The sequence below is a fragment of the Podarcis muralis genome, chromosome 2, assembly GCF_964188315.1.
Source record: "Podarcis muralis chromosome 2, rPodMur119.hap1.1, whole genome shotgun sequence".
NCBI lineage: Eukaryota > Metazoa > Chordata > Lepidosauria > Squamata > Lacertidae > Podarcis > Podarcis muralis.
Window position 1 is genome coordinate 4,879,330 of NC_135656.1, and position 19,705 is coordinate 4,899,034.

At 45.8% G+C, this 19,705-nt stretch overlaps 1 protein-coding gene across 3 annotated transcripts in view; it reads left to right on the top strand.

The window, feature by feature from the left end:
* PIP4K2C (phosphatidylinositol-5-phosphate 4-kinase type 2 gamma) overlaps window positions 1-19,215 on the top strand; it is a 36,487-nt gene extending 17,272 nt beyond the window's left edge. For all 3 annotated transcript variants that reach the window (XM_028721312.2, XM_077923774.1, XM_028721314.2), the window contains exons 4-10: window positions 321-464; window positions 2,725-2,871; window positions 9,602-9,640; window positions 10,643-10,756; window positions 14,353-14,608; window positions 16,624-16,727; window positions 17,286-19,215. In XM_028721312.2, coding sequence (XP_028577145.1) covers window positions 321-464; window positions 2,725-2,871; window positions 9,602-9,640; window positions 10,643-10,756; window positions 14,353-14,608; window positions 16,624-16,727; window positions 17,286-17,366 — 885 coding nt within the window. In that variant the 3' untranslated portion in view covers window positions 17,367-19,215. The remainder of the gene's footprint in view (window positions 1-320; window positions 465-2,724; window positions 2,872-9,601; window positions 9,641-10,642; window positions 10,757-14,352; window positions 14,609-16,623; window positions 16,728-17,285) is intronic.
* The last annotated feature ends 490 nt before the right edge of the window (window positions 19,216-19,705 follow it).

Sequence of the window (19,705 nt, forward strand, 5' to 3'; positions counted from 1 at the left end):
TGCCACCTGCGTCCCTAGATGGTCCTTGTGGTCCCTTCCAAATCGATGATTCTATGACTCAGCATTTCCTGCACCACCCCATTTCCCTAAGGAACGGCTTCCTTGAGGGTGGCTGTCAAAGAGGCAATGCCACAGGGGAAGTGATCCTTTGAGGGAAGATCTGGAGCCCAGAAGTTTTGTTCAGCTTTTTGCTATTCCATAGCCAGGGAAGGTTTATCTTTAACTCCCTTGTTGCCCACCCTTATCAAAAAGATAAATCAGCCATGCCAGGGTCATCGGTACAGAGCCTTGTTGTCATTGGTTCATTCTGACTTCTTCAGGTCTCGCTGACGCGCAGTCCGCCCACTTACGAGATTGAGGGTGGGGGGCGCTTCCTCCTGTCCTACGACAGAACATTGGTGATCAAGGAGATCTCCAGTGAAGATGTGGCTGACGTGCATAGCCTTCTGTCTCACTACCACCAGGTAAGGCGAGAAGGCAAGCGGGCTTCTTTGTATGGGGTTGTAGGCATGTGATGTGGACTCTGACTTGGAGCGTAAAATAAGTTCACCTGAAGGATGCTCATGGAAGCAAAGGGCCACCTGTGCCTCACCCCACATCTGTTCAGTAAGGCCCATTGATCCTCCAGAGTGACTTCTTGGTGTGCAGGTAGCTGCACGACGGGAGGTGGGGACAGGAAGTGGTCTGTTTTTCTGTGAACTTTTAAAAATTACCGTATTTTTTGCTCTATAAGACTCACTTTTTCCCTCCTAAAAAGTAAGGGGAAATGTGTGTGCGTCTTATGGAGCGAATGCAGGCTGCGCAGCTATCACAGAAGCTGGAACAGCAAGAGGGATTGCTGCTTTCGCTGCGCAGCGATCCCTCTTGCTGTTCTGGCTTCTGAGATTCAGAATTTTTTTTTCTTGTTTTCCTCCTCCAAAAACTAGGTGCGTCTTGTGGTCTGGTGCGTCTTATAGAGCAAAAAATGCGGTAACTTGGGATCCAAACCTCCAAACCAACCCCCACGAGAATATAATAAATAACAGTAAATATAAAATCTTACTGCACTGAAGAGCAAAACTTAAGCGAATTAAGCAAGCTTGCACAGTTCTTTCTGCTAGCCATGAACAGGGAAAAGGGCTTCAGGGTTCTGCGTAGCTCCTGCCCCCTGACCACTGGAAGTTGTTTTCCGTTTCTCACCTACTACTGAGATCTGATCAGGCATTACTGCATGCTGTCAAGCTTCTCTCCATAGCCTTAGGAGCAATTTTCAAAAGGAAAAATACTGAAAGCTGACATTTAAGGAATGCTGAGTGCCCTGCTAGCTAAGAACAACATCAGTGTTGTTTGTAAAGCACCTCACAGATGTGGGCACTGTACAGAAGTTAAAAACACAAAATAGGCCCTGTCCTCAGGCTACCAAATTCTTCATTTGGGCCATCTAATAATAGGTGGAAGGAATACATTGAGACCTGTTCATCGGTATTGATATGGAAGCATTCCATTTGACAGCCATGTTGGTCCACTAGGATGAAAAAATCCAAACAGCAACATTATTGCAGTACCTGGTGGACTAAAAAGTTTGCTCACTACTTTGTGAATTTTATTTTGTTCTGTTAAAGTAGTGAGCAAACTTTTGAGTCCACCAGGACTCTTTTTCAGATTACATGTTAAGCGTTTATAAAAAAAATGTGGTGAAGAATATTGCTGGCCATGATGAAAAGCCCTAGTTTGTACTTTATGATAGTTTTAGGATGAATTGTAATAATAATAATTTTATTATTTATATCCTGCCCATCTGGCTTTGTTTCCCCAGCTCCTCTGGGCAGCTTCAGCACATATAAAAACATAATAAAATATCAAACATTAAAACTTCTTGATACAGTGCTGCCTTCAAATGTAGTCTAAAAGTTGTGTAGTTCTTTATCTCCTTGACATCTGATGGGAGAGTGTTCCACAGGGAGGGCACCGCTGCCGAGAAGGCCCTCTGCCTGGTTCCCCGTAACTTCACACCAGCTTCCTTAGGTTAGGTTATGATGCAAAACAGATTGCAGGTTAATGTGTTCTGGGGTGAAGAAAACAATGGCTGCTCTCCTTTAAAAAAAGAAAATCAAAATATTGCTGATTTTTTAATATGTGTCTCTGGTGCTAACCAGCATGCACAGGACTCATAAGGCAGAGTGGAGAAGTAAAGAAAAGCATGGCAATGTCTGTATTAGCAAGGCCAGAGATTAATTACAGATGATGCACTAGGAAAACAGTGACTGGATTTTCGCTGCCTGCCTCTGTGTGAGTGGATGGGTGGGTATTAGTCCTCCTTGAGCCGCTGTGGTGGAAGAACTAGAGTGCCTTTTAAATCTAGGCTGGGTATACTTGGTGCTCAAAAAAAGACAGTGGTCTTGTGATCAAGAGAGGATGGAGGTTAGTGAAGAGGGAATAGGACCCAAAGAACTGGATAGCAAGCGAAGTGCTGAGGAATAGTCCTCATTGGCAATGGATAGCTAGCTGAGTCTGTTGCACCCTGACCCATTAAAGCCCCAACAAGCCAAAATGCAGGAGAATTGTGGTTTGGGGACTGGGACTCCAACAGAGAAGATTACGGTTCCATTTCTGGATTTGCCTTCCTGAAGTCATCCCCCTACTATGCATAAGTCTTGTTTAAGCTTTTGGTGATCTTTGTTCTGGGCCCACTAGTACAGTACTTAGCAAATAGTACTTCCTGAACATCTTGTTTCCTTCTTCCAGTACATTGTGAAGTGTCATGGGAGCACCCTCCTGCCTCAGTTCCTGGGTATGTACCGGCTCAGTGTGGACAACGAGGAGAGCTACATGCTGGTCATGAGGAACATGTTCAGCCACAGGCTCACCGTGCACAGGAAGTACGATCTGAAGGTAACGGGTAGTGGAGGGCAGGCAGGAAGTGTGCACCAAGGCTGGATCTAGACACATCAAAGAAGTGTTTCAGTTAAACGCGTTGCAAACTTTGTATGAGAAATCAGGTTAGCAAAAAATGGAACTCCACAGCGCCATCTGGTGTCACAGTGTTAGAATGCATAAACAACACATATAAAGTGATTTTTCTTTGCCAATGTAGCTGAGTCCCAAGTCTTTGGTCCTGTTTGTCCATCTTTTTCTCTCATTTGCCCATGTATGTGCATGATGTTTGCTCTGGAAATCTCCAGAGCTTTACCAATTAGCTGTGGAAGCTGCAATATGTAATGCGTGGTAGTTGCATAATGCTGTGTCTAAAATGCTAATATGTCAGACAGAGCAGTGCTGGGTTTTTGCACCAGAGGCAAAGCTTGTCATGGAATTATGTCACCAGTTTCTTATTATTGGCCCATATTTATTCAAATGTTTGCAGTCTCCCCCCACCTTGGCATGCCTGGCTTTCAGAAGATGCTTGAGTAGATGGTGTCATTATACGCTTTAGTCGCCAGGTGGCACTGGGTATAGTTGTATCTAGGTGGAGTCAGTAATTGCCTGTGTGTCTTCTGTTCTTCTTTTTAAAAGGCCATAAAGTACTTATCTAGCTTTCTGGCACTGTATGCCTTCCATGACATTACTGAATTTCAGATCATCCTCACTTTGCCATGAGAGTACAGAGCCAGGGCAGGGGATACAGTGGTACCTCGCAAGACGAATGCCTCGCAAGACAAAAAACTCGCTAGACGAAAGGGTTTTTTGTTTTTTGAGCTGCTTCGCAAGACGATTTTCCCTATGGGCTTGCTTTGCAAGACGGAAACGTCTTGCAAGTTTGTTTCCTTTTTCTTAACACTGTTAATACAGTTGCGACTTGACTTCGAGGAGCAACTCATAGAACGCGGTGTGGTAGCCTTTTTTTGAGGTTTTTAAAGCTTTTTAAGGTTTTTGAAGCTTTTCCAAAACTTTTCCCGACACCGTGCTTCGCAAGACGAAAAAAATCGCAAGGCAACAAAACTCGCGGAACAAATTAATTTCGTCTTGCGAGGCACCAATGTATAAAGGAAATATGTAATCAGGCAGGAAGCTGGAAAACACAGTGCTGAGTTGCAGCATCCAGGTTTTCTCCTGAAAAGCCTTGTTTGCAAGAATTCTGCGCCTCTGTTCTCCATCTGTAAAATAGACATGATAGTCACTACATAGTTGTGAAAACATATGAGCATGTGTGGAACTGTTTATAAAAAGATTTCGCATGCACTTTTTAGCATCAGGTCCCAGAGCGTGTTAAAACAATCTAAAATTTGGTCATCTGAACTTTAACTGTTCGAAACAGTTCAAAAATGAAACGGAGTCACTGAAATAGGGTGTGTCCTGTGTGATTTGCACCATTCCCACCTGGCACCCACAGAGGCCATTGTTCAGTGGCAGGGTGTGCGATTTGCACCCACGAGCTCCCTGCTTCAGCCCTCCATCTCTTTTAATTATCTCTGGTAGCAGGAATGAGACAGACATCTGCTTGTAAGACATGAGAAATTGGCTCAATTCAGGTGATCCTCTCTCTGCTTATTAAGTTGAGATGCCATTAGTTCCAGGCAGAGTTTTTGGCTGGATGTAATTGCAGCCTGATGGGTTCATGTGTACTGTAGGCACAAGTTTGGCTTCCTCCAAGACAAGAGTGGGGAACCTTTGACCCTGAGCCAGCCATTGCCTGCCAAGCCATTCCCCCTCCCCAAACCATATGCACCCATCAAGTGATGGGTGGGAGAACAAGGTTTCAATCTGTATCGGCTGCACAATCCTGCTCTCAGCAGGCTAGGCAGCAAGATTTGAGTGGAGCAAGATCTGGGGATTTAAAAGGGAAGAAGGAGGAGGAGACTTGGCAAAAGAGTCCCCTTCTCTTAAGTCTCCTCCCACTTCCCTTTTAAGAGCAGCGCAAAAGGGATTTTGGCAGGTGGGCAGCCCCACTTACCTGTCAAGATTTGACCCATGAAGCAGATCCTGATAAGGGTCTGGCCCATGGAGCCAAAAAGGTTTCCCACCACTGCTCCAAAGGGAGCAAGACAAAATCAAGCACAAGTTCAGATTCTGGTAAGGCAAAATTCAAGCAAAGCAAAAGTCAAGTTCCTGGAAGGCAAAGTCAAATAAACTGGGTAGCACCCTGTGTAGTTGCGCCTGAAGCTCAAGCCTGAGAGGCATAGAGCAGACTCAAATATTGCTTCAATAAAACAACGAACAGGGTGGTGATACAATGACTACTGCCAACTGTAAACAAACAATAAAAGTCCGTAAAAATGGCAAGAGTAGTTTCTTTGCCAAATAGGTTTTATCCTAAACAGTAGCAAATGCAGTAATAAAGAGTCCACTTGTAATATACCAGTGGTTCAGTGCTCAGACGTTGTTCTGGTAATCCTACGTTTCGTTGCTAAAGAGCTTAGTCATCAAGCTTTGTAGTAAATAATATAGAAGAGAAGACAGTATGTAAATGGCTTAAAGCAGGGGTATATCTGTCCCCATCTGCGTGTTTCCTCCGGGAGGAGCATAGAAAGATGACAATGTCCTTCAGTTTGTTAAATTTCCTTCAAATATTGCTTCAGCAACCTTCAAACCTAGACTTAAACAGAGGCACAGCTTTGTCCAGGTGACTAGCTCTGGCTCTGGTCAGTGAAGCATCTTCACTTGGCAGGGCCATGGCTTCAGTACCCATTAACCCTGGTGCAGAGGGAGGCTGAGGTTCTGCTGAACTATACTCTAAGGGCAACCATGTGACTTCCGCAGGCTAGTTGACTTGCCAATGAAACAGGTAGAGAAAAAAGCAGTATTTAAAAATGTCGAATGACTGAACAAATAGCTTGTTCCTTCAGCTCTCCTATCTTGAGCTGCCTGAGGCTTTCCGGCCTACTTGCACGCCCCTTCCTACAAAAGTCTTCCCTCTTTGGCTTGTAACCCCAGTTCCAAACTCTCCTCTTTGGGACATCCTTAGTCCTCATTCCCACCTGAAATGAAGCCTATGTGTGTGCAAAGGCTTTTGCTTCTATTTGTTCCTCGTATCTCCTTTTCCCTCCCTCCCCACCCAACCAGGGTGCCTAAATATAGACCATAAGCTGCTTGGAGCAAAGGACTGTCTTTTGCTTATGCTGCTCTGCAAAGCACCCTTCACACTGATAAATAGCTCCATCTCCAAGGCAGGAATCCTTCGCTTCCCTCTTAGTTTGATGGTGTATCACTTCTAAGGTCAGATAAATTTTGGTTTGCGCCGGGCAGAAAGTTCCCTTTTGGGCTTCCACCAACCATCTTGATCAAGCCAATTAAAACATATTTGGCTGAGTTGCATCTCCCAAGAAGGGCATCCGCTTCTGATTTGAAGGCAGCACGTAAGAGAGGATCCATTCCTCCTTCCTTGACAATCTGAAGGCTCCTGCCAGCCTGCTGAGCACATTCTCATTCCACAGCCCTCCTCGTGTCCTTGCCCGGCAGAAGCATTGCCCAGCGTTAGGCGGACAGTTAAAATAGGTTGTGGTACAGACCTTCTCTGATAGGTCTGTGCTTCACTCTCTGCTCCCTCTCCCAATGTCTATTAAGCAACATGTGGCTTGCTGTGCTGATTAAATGTTCTGATATTGCAATGAAATGGCCCCCTCAGGGAATTTGTTCAGTACATGGACAGTATCAAACTCAGGGTCTCTCCCCCCCCCCCCGTGTGTGTGTGTGTGTGTGTGTGTGTGTGTGTTGGAAAACCAAGCTAGGAGAATGAGATGAATCATGTCTGCCCCTATCTTCCTTCAGCCTGGCTGCACATCATTAAACTGACCCAGAGCAAGGTTACATAGATCTTTTATAGTGGAGTTAACTAGGCCCTTGTTTGCAGTTACGAACATTTTAGAAGATGCGGCTGGAGGGTTGAACTGCAATGAGGGCCACAGTATAAACACAGTTTTTGCTGGAGGGCCACAGCTGATGTGCTTATTATAAAGGAATGCAGTTGGAGTAACCTGGATATGTTGTTAATCAACCTGGATGGTTGATTATTTACTTATTAAATTTCTATACAGTTCTTCGTCTGAGGACCGCAGGGCAGTATACGATATAGAAACGTGAAAATACATAACATGGTAACAAAAACCCACCCACCCAGTTTAAAAGGCCATATATTGTTTAATTAGTCAAAGACCTGGAAGAAGAGGAATATTTTTGCCTGGTGCCTAAAGATATATAAAGGCGAATCTTCCTAGGGAGCTCAGTCCACAAGTGGGGAGCCACTGCCGAAAATGCCTGTTCTCGTGTTGCTACCTCTGGGCCTCATGTGGAGGAGGCACATAAAGAAGGGCCTCAGAGGTCGGTTCATATGGGGTGAGGCGGTCCTTGAGGTATTGTGGTCCTGAGCCATTTAAGGCTTTCTAGGTCAAAACCAGCACTTTGAATTGGGCCTGGAAGCGAATCGGCAGCCAGTGCAGTCGCTCTAGGATTACAAAATAGGCATTGCCTGTGAGGTTTTCAAAATAGGATATCTCCTTTCAGGGCAAAAGACTGGATTTAACCCACTGAGTTGCTTCCCCTTCTGATGCCCAGGCTCTGCTGTTTGTCAGCTCCACCTTGAGGGCCAGCAATGTGCTAGGTGCTGCACAGAACATAGCAGCAATGTAGCCCTGGTTGAGAGGACAGATGCAGTGGAATGCTGCAGTGTGGAGTGTTTCTGTTCGCTGCTCTCCTGCAAGACAACTCTATTCTATTCTCCCTCTCGTGTTCTTTCCCCCTCCCAGTCCCTGCCCACAAGCAGCCAGTCAGCATTCTGTGGCCACTGAGCATGCTTGGACCTCATTGTGTTGTTTTGCCCCCCCCCCTATGTTTTTGTGTGTGTTGTTTTTTAAAAATAGTTCTTGTGCAAGCCTTTGGGGTTCCCCCAGACCTGCTGATACCTCCATTCTGTACTTGCATCAGGCTTCAAGTACCATTGCATCCTTAAGCCTGAAACAACAGCCTTGTGGTATAATTTTTGCGTTTTGAAAAATGCCAAGAAAGGTTTCCACCCTAACATCTGAAGTCTTATTTAAAAACAAACAAACAAATATCTGCAGCAACAACTCAGTAACTTTACTGCCCAAGCAGAGCTTTTGCAGCAGGTGTGACCTACCTAGGTTCATATTTTGGCTGCATCAAAAACTCTCTGGGTAGCCTTGGCAAGTCTTGCTTCCTCAGCCTCCTGCCCTCCTCCTATGAAGTGGGAGAGAATATAATTGCTTGCCTTATATGGTTAAAATGAATAGTCTGTAATTTGCACGGTGAAGGGTGTTATGCAGAGTGCCATCGCCGCTGTTTATGTTGCGGCCTTTTGATTCCAGACTGTGCCCTCTGCCTATCTGGATGGAGACGCAGAGATTTCTTGCATCTGAACTGGTGCAAGTGCCACTGTATTCTGCTCTGGTCAGACCTCACCTGGAGTACTGTGTCCAGTTCTGGGCACCACAGTTCAAGAAGGACACTGACAAACTGGAACGTGTCCAGAGGAGGGCAACCAAAATGGTCAAAGGCCTGGAAACGATGCCTTATGAGGAACGGCTAAGGGAGCTGGGCATGTTTAGCCTGGAGAAGAGGAGGTTAAGGGGTGATATGATAGCCATGTTCAAATATATAAAAGGATGTCATATAGAGGAGGGAGAAAGGTTGTTTTCTGCTGCTCCAGAGAAGCGGACACGGAGCAATGGATCCAAACTACAAGAAAGAAGATTCCACCTAAACATTAGGAAGAACTTCCTGACAGTAAGAGCTGTTCGACCGTGGAATTTGCTGCCAAGGAGTGTGGTGGAGTCTCCTTCTTTGGAGGTCTTTAAGCAGAGGCTTGACAACCATATGTCAGGAGTGCTCTGATGGTGTTTCCTGCTTGCCAGGGGGTTGGACTCGATGGCCCTTGTGGTCTATTCCAACTCTATGATTCTATGATTCTTTGGTGCCTTTGTGGTCGGCAGATGGTGGAGGACAGTGTCCGTGGGTCTTATCTTGCCCATTGTAATAGCCCCTGGGGACAGAATTGTGGCAGGTATCTCTGTGAAACTCAGTAACAGGAACAGTTTGAACAATATTGTTTTTATCTTACATCTGGTCAAGGCAGGACAACATCATAATGTATAAAAACACTGCTTTTACTGTTACTATTACTTGGATTTCTTACCCACCCTTTGCCATTAGGACCTAGGGTATATCACAACAATATAAAAGTCAGTTGTTTAAAATACACATACTATGAAGAATAGAACATTGTGGCGTAGAAAAGCAGAGAATTATATTTAGTGGAATGATACTCTTTTGGAGAGCACTTGAGGTACTTTTTAGCTTAGAGACATATACCTCTTTGCCCCTCCCCCTCCAATAACGATGATCTTTTGGTTTCCAGCTTGTTTAACTGATGTTTATGCGAACGCTGTGGGCTGGATTCAACCAACGGGTCCTGGTAGCAGAAGCCAGTGCTAGCACAGTGGGGCTTTCCCCACACTCCTCTTCCTATGTGCCCCTCATCTGCCTTGGGGGGTCGGGGGTAACCCCCAGAACAGCACATGGAGGAAAGAGAGTGAAGATTGTTTTGTTGAGCCCTGATGGAACAATCTCCTTAGCACAGCACCCATTGATTTCAGACCTGCCCTGAAAGCCATGTCCATTTGTGTTTATGAGCCATGCTTCTTAATGTTTGTGTTTCTGCTTTTTTTTCCAGGGCTCCCTGGTATCCCGTGAAGCTAGTGATAAAGAGAAGGTAATTTGAGATTGTGGCTTTCTCCCTCTGTTTTGATGTGTTGTGAAGTGATTTTTGGCTTGCTGGCTTAAACCTCAAGGTGATGATGGATCTCTTTGCAAGGAAGATAGAGGCATGACCTGAGAGCATATTTATCTCTTTAAAAAATTAGGCAAGGGCATATATGCATTTACATTGCACTCCTTGTATCTGCACGTGCGAGGCAGAATAAACAGACCTTGACTAAACTAGAAGAAGTGGAGACTATGGAGGCTTAAAATATGCGCAAAGGGGTATTACTGGCGAGTTGTTTCCTTGGAATAAGTTTGCAGGATTAATGTTTGCATTGACATCAAATTCCAGGGTGTTGAAAATGGAGATCAAGAGGGGAGGGGCTATAACTCAGTGGTGGAGCATGTGATGTGAATGCAGAGGATCCCAAGTTGAATTCCTGGTATCACTGGTTTAAAAAAGGTTCCAGTAGCAGGGGATGGAAAAGGACCTTAAAAAGCAGTTGTCACAGGCAATTCCAGGCTTAGGTGGACCAATGGTTGGCAGCACCTTATGGAACTAAGTAGCATTTAACATTATAGTCAGGACTTCTGTGGGCTGTGATTCTGTTGGAAGCCCAGCAGAAGAATGTAGAAATGGGCACAGAATTCAGCTTCCTGAAAATCCTTTTGAGGCACCCTCAAAAGAGTGAGAGTCAGTAGGAGGTAGGGGGTAATTCTGCAGTGATCTCCTGGCCAGGAGATTTATTGCATAATAAAGGTCCATGTTGTTCTTGAAAGTGATCTTGCTAAAAAAAGGGAGTTAGTTACGTTTTATTATTTATTTAAAATAGTTAGATGGTGCCCCATAACCATGTTCTGCGAAGGCTTGCAAGAAGGTTGAAAGCAAAATTCAAAAATGCTTCTTCATTGTTTTGGCTCTGGTTCTGCCCTCCAAGTCTAGATTCAGCCAGCTGTTGACTCAGCTCCCGTGCCTCCTCTTCATTCGAAATGTGTTTCTATTCCTTTCTAGGGCAAGGAGCTACCAACCCTCAAGGACATTGACTTTCGAAACATGAACCAGAAAGTGTACGTTGACGAAGAAGCCAAGAGAGATTTCATGGAGAAATTAAAGAGAGATGTGGAGGTACTGTGGCTTAGGGGGCCTAGCCCTGACAGTCACAGCAAGACAGGAGCAGCTGGTCAATGCATATCAGTAGGAAATGATCTGCGGGCACAGAAAGGGATTTATTGACAGAACAGGGACTTTTGCGGGAACTACACAGCCGTGCTTTGAAACAGGCTCCATTTTTGAGCAATGTTCCCCGATAAAGAGCTTATTCTAGCCCCAAATGTGTTGAGTTTTAATAGGCTTTCAAGCTAGTGTCAAGAAACAGGGGTGCTAGTGCAGGGTTGCATCCCTGCCCCCAGTTCCTAATAGTGTAGGTAACTATAGTGTACTGTAACTATTTGATCAGGGATGGAGAATTGAATCCGGCGAGCAGGATGGATCCTGATCTCCCACGCAACCTAGTGGGCAAGTCTGACTTGGCAGTTGCCTGTCCTGTTCATGCTTGTGCAGTTTGGAAATCAAGTTGTGCAGGCCAAGGTGCTGTGCTTTGCAAGGCCCAACAAACAGCGGATTGCCAGGGCTGGCATAGATCATTGGGGGGGCTTCCCAAGTGCTGCATGTTGGGCTTTCCCAGAGCTTTGCAAGTGTCGCCAATCAAATATGTTACTTGGGTGTATGGCTGCAGTTCCCAGAGTTCCCTGAGAAAAAGGATTGAATGTCGAAGCATGATGGGAATTGTAGCTCTGCGAGGGGAATAGTGGTGTCCTAACAGCTCTCAGCACCCAGGATTCTTTGGCGGAAGCCATACCACTTTAAGCCATACCACTTTGGGGACCACTTCAAGCTGTACAGTGCAGAGAGAACTGTTTTGGGGGATGGCAGATCTTCCCCACCCGCCCCAACCCAAATTTGCTGCAGTGAGATGAGGTTAGGTTCCAAGACTAGAAAAATGCTCCCAGCCACTATCTCATCAGCTATTATATTTCCTTGGGGACTGAGTCTGCAGAACTGAAAATGCTTCTGCAGTGCAAGATTCACCCTATTAGCCTTAATGACTGCTAATAGCATGTGAGGAGGGGGGTGGGAAGGCTGCAGACACTCGGAGTCTAATTTCTAACCCAGTATTCCGCACAGCCTTACCCCTTCCATCAGCCGAGTCCCACCCTGACATTCCTCCCCACTCCTGCTTAGAGCTGAACATCGCTTGTGACCCAAATCAGGGAAACGATAGAAAATTAGGTTTCATGATTTACAGAACTTGAAGCATTTTTGAGGACAGAAATTGGAGTCGCCTAGTGACGGCCCCTAGGAATAATCTGCCTGAAATTTTCCTCAGCATGGATGTCCTTCTGCTGGTTGGTCTCTGTGAAAGCGTCTGCACAGGCCGCATTCACATGAGGAAAGGGAGGGGAAGAAGGCCTTGGATTCTTCTATTTGAATGCCCTGCTTCTGTACTCTGGTGTCTTCTCCTATACGTAACGCTTCCAAAAAGGGTTCACAAAGTGGCTTACCCCAAAATTCCCCTCTGCTTTCCTGAGGGGGACACCTGGTAGCGGCAGCATATGCCTCGCATTCAAACTTACCCCAGCCGCAAACACCCGGTGTGTCAGCCTTGGCTTCCCATGTGCAATAGAAATATTTCATTTCATTTCAGAATGAAATGAGGTTGGTTAGATTGGGAGAGAGAAGTAATAATAGAGAGAGAGAAATAATAATAATAATAATAATAATAATAATAATAATAATAATAATTGTACCCCACCCATGTGGCTGCATTTCCCCAGCCACTCTGGGCGGCTTCCAACAAAGATTAAAAATACATTAAAATATCACACATTAAACTTCCCTGAACAGGGCGGCCTTAAGATGTCTTCTGAATGTCAGGTAGTTGTTTATCGCTTTGACATCTGAAGGAAGGGTGTTCCACAGGGCGGGCGCCACTACCGAGAAGGCCCTCTGCCTGGTTCCCTGTAGCTTTGCTTCTCACAATGAGGGAACCGCCAGAAGGCCCTCGGCGCTGGACCTCAGCGTCCGGGCAGAACGATGGGGGTGGAGACGCTCCTTCAGGTATAACTGGCCCAATGTCACCCATTGAGCTTTGTGGTTGAGTGGGGGTTTTGAACCAAGGTCTCCCTGGGCCTAGTCTGACACTAACTACAACTTTGAATACTTGAAATGTGCATAACTTTATTTATGATGATGGTTACTTCAAAGATGGATGCACAAGGGGAAACTGAGCCATATGTTGTTAATATTCGCATGCACAAGGATTTACGGAGTATTAAATTTTATTGCATTTGCATTTTCCCCTTCCTGTAGCAGAGGTAATTTTCCCCTCCTCTGTTTTATTCTGACAACAATCTTGTGAGGTCAGTAAGGCTGAGATGATAGTGAGTTTCATGGTTGAGAGAAAACTTGAACGAGCCGTACATTTCCTCCACCGAAAGAACTGTTGTAGCATCCTGGTTAAGCACGTGAGATTTGAGCCAAGAAGTCCTTGGAACAGAATCTCAGATATGACTTCTTACAGCCTTGACCCAGCAGCTGGGATCTGCAGGTGCTGCAGACCTGATCTGTGTGTAGCTGTATTGCTACACTGTAGTGTAGTACAGTACATTGCAATGTAGAAATGCAAATTATTAGCACTAGTAGTGGTACTATTGTGCCAGGGTGGCATAATGGTTACAGTGTTGGCCTATGACCTGGGTGACAAGGGTTCAAATCCCCACTCAGCCTCTCTAGGTCTCTAAGGCCCCGTATTTGGGTGTGGGATGGTTTGTGGCCCCTTCCCTGCCTCTTGATGCCAGTTGTGTCACTTGCGCATGACATTTTTGGCTCCCATTGTGTTCAGTCTGTGATTCTGGAGAAGTTTTGGTGGGTTTGCCAGCTTTCTCAGCGTTATGAAGAAAATACTGATTACTAATGGTGCTTCAGCCAACTGAGCGGAGGCAGAACAAGGACAGGAGTCTGAGAGTCAAAACCTGGAGGCATTCCAGTTACAAAGGAGGTACACAGCTTTGAACAGCCAAGGCAATTAATCATGGGGACAGGCTGCCAGGAGAGGGTGGTTCTCTTTTCTCCCCCCCCCCCACCTCCCCCCCCCAAAAAGAAACACCACATGCCACCTTTGGATTAAAACTTCACTCCCTTTTTAAAGAAGAGGAAATGGTCTTTATTTTTCTTGATGAATCCAGAGTAAATTCTGCCCTCTGGGTTTTGCACTTACGATCAGTTGCTGAATTCCTACACAAAAGGTAATTTAATCCGTAGTTCACCCTTGGTATGTTTATAAAACAGGCAACCCCCGATTTGCACAAGGGTTTTATTCCGGATCATCGCGCGCAACGGCGGAGCATAAGTCCATTATGCTCCGTTTTCCAGCTGCTTCCAGATTGCCACAGTGTACATGTGCACATGTCTATTGGACATGTGTATCTTGGTCGTTGCCTGTATTCTGTTGGAAACTGCCCAGAGTATTATTATTATTATTATTATTATTATTATTATTATTATTATTATATTCTGCATTGCACAAGGGGTTGTCTGTTTTGCTCATGCAGAGACAGCACTGGATAACAACCAGTTTTTTAGAGGCGTTCCACTTGTAATAACTAGAAAGCAAGCCCATTGTTAACTTCTTAGTTTAGTGACAGTTGTGTCCATATGTTCAGTTCCTAGTGCAACTAAAGATTATGGACTACAGCCTACTGTTGGGGATCCATGACGTGCAACGAGCTGAACAGGAAGAAGACGAGGATGTGAAAGAGGAAGAGGAGGATGGAGAGGGTGAACCTGGGGGTGTGGCATCAGTAGGTTCCTATGGAACTTCTCCTGAGGGTATTGGCAGCTATCTCAACTCCCACAAGCCTTTGGGACCTGGCGACTTTGACCCTTACATTGATGTCTATGCCATAAAAAGTGCTGAAAGTAAGTAAGGATAAGAGGGAACTTTCCACAAGTCAACTTTGTCTTTCATCAAGACACCTTAATTATCCTCTGTGACACAGGAGTCAGTCTGCCTACTTTGTGCCTTTGATTGCATATTTCACTGAAGGCCAATATTCCAGCCAATTATTTACACATTGCAGCAATCTACAGCAGCTCTCCCTTTGCCCCTCCCCTTGTGGAAGCTGCAAACCACAATCCTTGTTTTAGGTTTTGTGTCTCAACTAGGAGTCGTGGCTCGTTCCCCCCACCCCCAAACAAATCATGACATGAAGCTAAGATTTGTTTTTGACTTCTATTTGCTTTTTGCTTCTGTGAAACAAGCCACATCCCCCAATTCAGATAAAACACTAGACCTAACCCAGGGATCCTGGTTTGTTGCTCCCGCTTGTAGAGAAGTGAAGTAGGAGCCATTTACATGCTCATGGTTAACTATGCTTTACCATGACATGGTACGCGGGTGGCACTGTGGGTTAAAGCACAGAGCCTGGACTTGCTGATCAGAAGGTCGGCGGTTCGAATCCCCATGACAGGGTGAGCTCCCTTGTTGCTCGGTCCCTGCTCCTGCCAACCTAGCAGTTCGAAAGCACATCAAGTGCAAGCAGATAAATAGGTACCGCTCCAGTGAGAAGGTAAACGGCGTTTCTGTGCACTGCTCCGGTTCGCCAGAAGCGGCTTAGTCATGCTGGCCACATGACCCGGAAGCTGTATGCCGGCTCCCTTGGCCAATAAAGCGAGATGAGCGCCGCAACCCCAGAGTCGGTCATGACTGGACCTAATGGTCAGGGGTCCCTTTACTTTTACCTTTTACCATGACATGCAAACATGGCTAAAAGAGAGTTTTACCATGAATGCTGTGGAGTTAACTGGAGAAGAAAACTGCAGAAATCAGAGACAGAACGTGACTAGATTGTTGTGTGTATGCATCAGCAAGATTGTAGTGCAAGTATGTTATCTACCCTTTGGCACCAAATTTCAAGGCCTTTTAATGTTTAATAAAAGTTTGTAGCCTTTGGGGGCGCACACAAACGCTGTGTCAGCTAGTGCCTGCTACGATCAGAGATGTCAAACAGATTTACACAAGATACCCATGAACAAGCTTCCATTTTTTGTCTTATGTGGATCCTGCTTCATAGGACACAAGACACAAGAGCTTCATGGGAGACTCTTCCGTTAAAAACTAGGTCTTGGAAGTCCTGTCTGGCCCTCTGAGCCAGACTTCTCTTCTTGCAAGTCATCACTCCTTCCTCCTTTGGGTCTTTCTTAAATGTGGAATCTAAATGTCAGCTAAACTACACAAAAATAAGAAGATGTGTACATCTGCTCAACTTGCTTAGTTTTGATTGCAGAAAATGTGTCTTGTGGAAGAGAGGGTGGCACACACAGCCCTTGCTGTAGGCGAATCAGGTGGATATCTGCTTCCTGGAGAGGAGTTAGATTTGATAATAGGGATTCTGAAGTTCACTTCCTGCCACTGTAGTATTTTCTGGATGCTGCCACTGATGGCTTCATCTGTAAAATGCAGGCTTCGTTAGGAAGAAACATGTAGAAGATGAATTAATCATTCGTGAATTGTTTGTTATACTTGGGGCAGGAAGGGATTCTCCCCAATTTTAACTGATATAATCTAATGTACTTTATGTGGCTTTTTTTGCCTTTCTTCCCAGCTTGAGCTTGTTTCACTTTCTTGAGTTATTGGGCATTTTTCAGTTCTTATGCTACTTTGGTTTGGTGCATCCTATTAATTTCTACTTACGTCCCATTTACCCTTGACGGTGTAGTTTTATGCATTGGGTGGGGGGGTGCTGACAGGTTCCCTCCTGCCCCCACCCAGTCCTAAGATTCAGTAACTCACATTTTGCCCTGTTGGAATCCAGTGCAGAAAGAGCCTCATGGCATGAGGTGTGTGTGTGTGTGTGTGTGTGTGTGTGTGTGTGTGTGGTGGAATGCAGAGGGTAGCAGTGCCCATGAGCTTCATTGACTCTTTACTTTTCCAGATAGCCCCCAGAAGGAGGTTTATTTCATGGGCCTGATTGACATCCTCACACAGTATGATGCCAAGAAGAAGGCTGCCCACGCAGCTAAGACCGTCAAGCACGGGGTGAGTCTGGCCTGCACAGTTCTTCACAATGGGCCCCCTCGGGGTGGACTCTGGTGGCCCACAGCTAGCCTTACTAAATCAAAGAGTAAACTACAACCCCCAAGTGAGGATATCCAGACTTCTGGTCAATTTCATAGCATCCATGGTGGTGACTGTAGCCACAACCTAGAGACCAAAAAAGGTGGACTGGTCAGACAGCATCATCTTCAGGGGGTGGGGTGATAAAAATGTCACACCGTGTGAATGATTTATTCCAAAGTCATTTTTATTGCATAATTGGCTTAATCCTTTTTGTGCCAGAGGCACTTCCTTGAAATAAAGTGGCATCAGTACTAAACTAGGCCAGGGTTGGGGGTTATATAATGCCAAAGCAGACATTGGAAAGCACGTGTGTGTGAGAGAAATGGTTGATCAAGGCCATTTTCAGACTTCTGTTCAGATGTTCTCTCTTCCTTGCCCTTCCAATATATTCGCTCCTCAAACTGTTATTTTTCCTAGTGTGTGTGGAAAGATAGGGGCATTTTATGGTGGTTGTTGACACTTTGTCTTCCATTTCAGGCTGGTGCAGAGATCTCCACGGTGCATCCAGAACAATATGCCAAGCGCTTTCTGGACTTCGTCACGAATGTATTTGCTTAGCAGTTGTGCAGTCTGTCTTGTTGGCTGAAGCTTCAGATCAAAGGCTTTCCTGCCCTCCTCCCCCTACCTGTAGTTCTCCCTCTCTCCCCCACCCCAATTCTCAGTAAGAGGGATGGTTCCCCCCCCTGCTGTTTGGGTCAGCAGGAGAGTTGGGTTGACTTGAGCCCCATTGTGGCTGGTCTGGGGGATGGCTGCTGAATCAAGTGCCTTATCTTTGACCTTCCGTCGGGATGAACAACCGTCCAGAGCACTAAAGAGGTCGCTGCTTTTGAAGGCAGCCTAAGCAGGAGAAAGACGGCTGGCTTCAGATTCATCCCAGCATTGATATTCTCTATCCTCTAAACTGTACAGGGTACATGCTACATTGGTGACTCTGGTCAGGGCAGGATCTAAGCTCACACATAAGGTTTAATGGTATTTTATTCAGAGACAGAATAATATGCAATAAGAATTTAGTCTTGTGCCTTGAAAGAAGGGGGTCAAGTGGATTCTTCCCCATTTATGCAATCAATTCCCTTTGAGGGTGACTGATAGTATATATTAACTTACCCCATGATACCCAGTGGTAGTGCCTCTGTGTTTCAAAGTCCTCCTCCTCATTCTTTACCTCGTCTTTCCCACCCCTCGCTGGAAGGTTGTGCTGTAACCCACCCCTCCTGAGTGGCGTTGGCTCCTTCTAGCACTCTAGTAAATAGCAGAGGCTCTGATGAGCATCCTGTGAGCCTAGCACTCCAGTTCTCACCCCCAGCAGTGCAGCCTCCACTAAACCTTGTTGCCAAAGTTCTGCCCCTTACAACAAGAGCCTCTTCCACGAAGGGCTGCTTTCAGAAGTCCTATGATTCTCCCTCAGCCATCACTCCAAAGGAGGATTAGAACTGATTCAGGGTTTGGGAGCTACTTCAGGGCTGGTCCGTGGGGATTTGAGAATGTCCTCTAGGAGGCTTGCTGTGCCTGCTTTGGCAGAGGGAGATGCGTATGTGTAGGGGAGAAGAGACAGAGACTGGCCCTGTGTAATATATTGCATCCAGCTGTTCCCCTTGCTTCAGTATGTAGCAGACTGTGTTGAGTAGCTCTGCTCACTAGTAAGGCTGTGACTGTAGTAAGTCCTGGCTTCCCAGCTCCACCCAAAGATAGCTTGTCCAGTTGAAGCCTCCAGAAAATGTCAAGGCGAAAGCCTTATCTGCTCCCTGTTTTAGCATAGCTTTTGGGGACAGGATGATGTGGAAATGCCATACCCAGGAAGGGGGCGTTTTCAGAAGCATTATGTGTGTGTGCACGCAATCTTGTGAAAGGGGCCCTAAATGTTTCCTTCTGATCTAACAAACTTATATGCTGAGGGATGTCAATCTGTCTGTCAGTAGCTGTGTGATGGGGCTCTCTGAGGAAGCAGTTTATATGCCAAGAAGCTGTGAGGTGTCTTAAAGAGAACATCCCTCTGTAATAGTGTATTCATTAGTTCAGCAGAGCACAGCTGTCAAGGTTGATCACGGGCCAGTTGCTCTTCCTGGACTGGCGCACCAACTTAACATGCCATGGCAGCTGTTCTGGTAAGGGGAGAGGCTTATGGCCGGCTCTGACAGTGGCACAGCCACCCAGCCGGCTGCTTTAGCCCTAGAACTCGGGGTAGTGCTGTGCTCTTCCATCAGTTCCCTCCCCTCTGCCCCCAATATTGTGGTTCTGCTGGGACTTGATGCCATTCCTTCAATGCAATAAAGCTTGTGCCATGGAAACATGCTTGTGCCCTGGGGCTGTTGTACTATCAGCCCTTTTCAATGTTTCTTATTGTATAAGATGTTGTGTATTTCCAGTTCACTCTTGTATCACATAGAAATAAATTATTGAACCAGAAGTTGTCTGCATGCAAAAATCCAGCTGTACCTGAGCTGCTCCTATTCTGCCAGTATGGGAGAAGCCCAGTGGAAGGACAAGGCTGCTCTTGCTCGTTTGGACTAAAAACTGTACCCCAGTAGCACAGAGAAAATGCTGGGGGGGGGGGGCGGATCTTACACAAGCCCTAATATTGGTCACTTTGCATGCCTGTACTGGCCATGGCGATGGTTCTGGACACAAAAATCATTATTACTGCTGGCAGCCAGGATTAATTAGGGGGAAGATGATGCCCATATTACTTGGGATGCACTTGCCTTTATTATGTGCTGCTTACCGTAATTGTCCTGGCTTGAACTTTCTCACTGAAAATAGTTTTGGAACTTGTTGGTTGTTGGCTCCCCTGCCTTTTCCGAGTGCCATGGTGCCTCGTTCACTCTCAGGCTTCACACATAATAAATCTTGTGTTCATGCATCCAGAAAGACTACCATCCTTTGCAACGGTAGTGCAG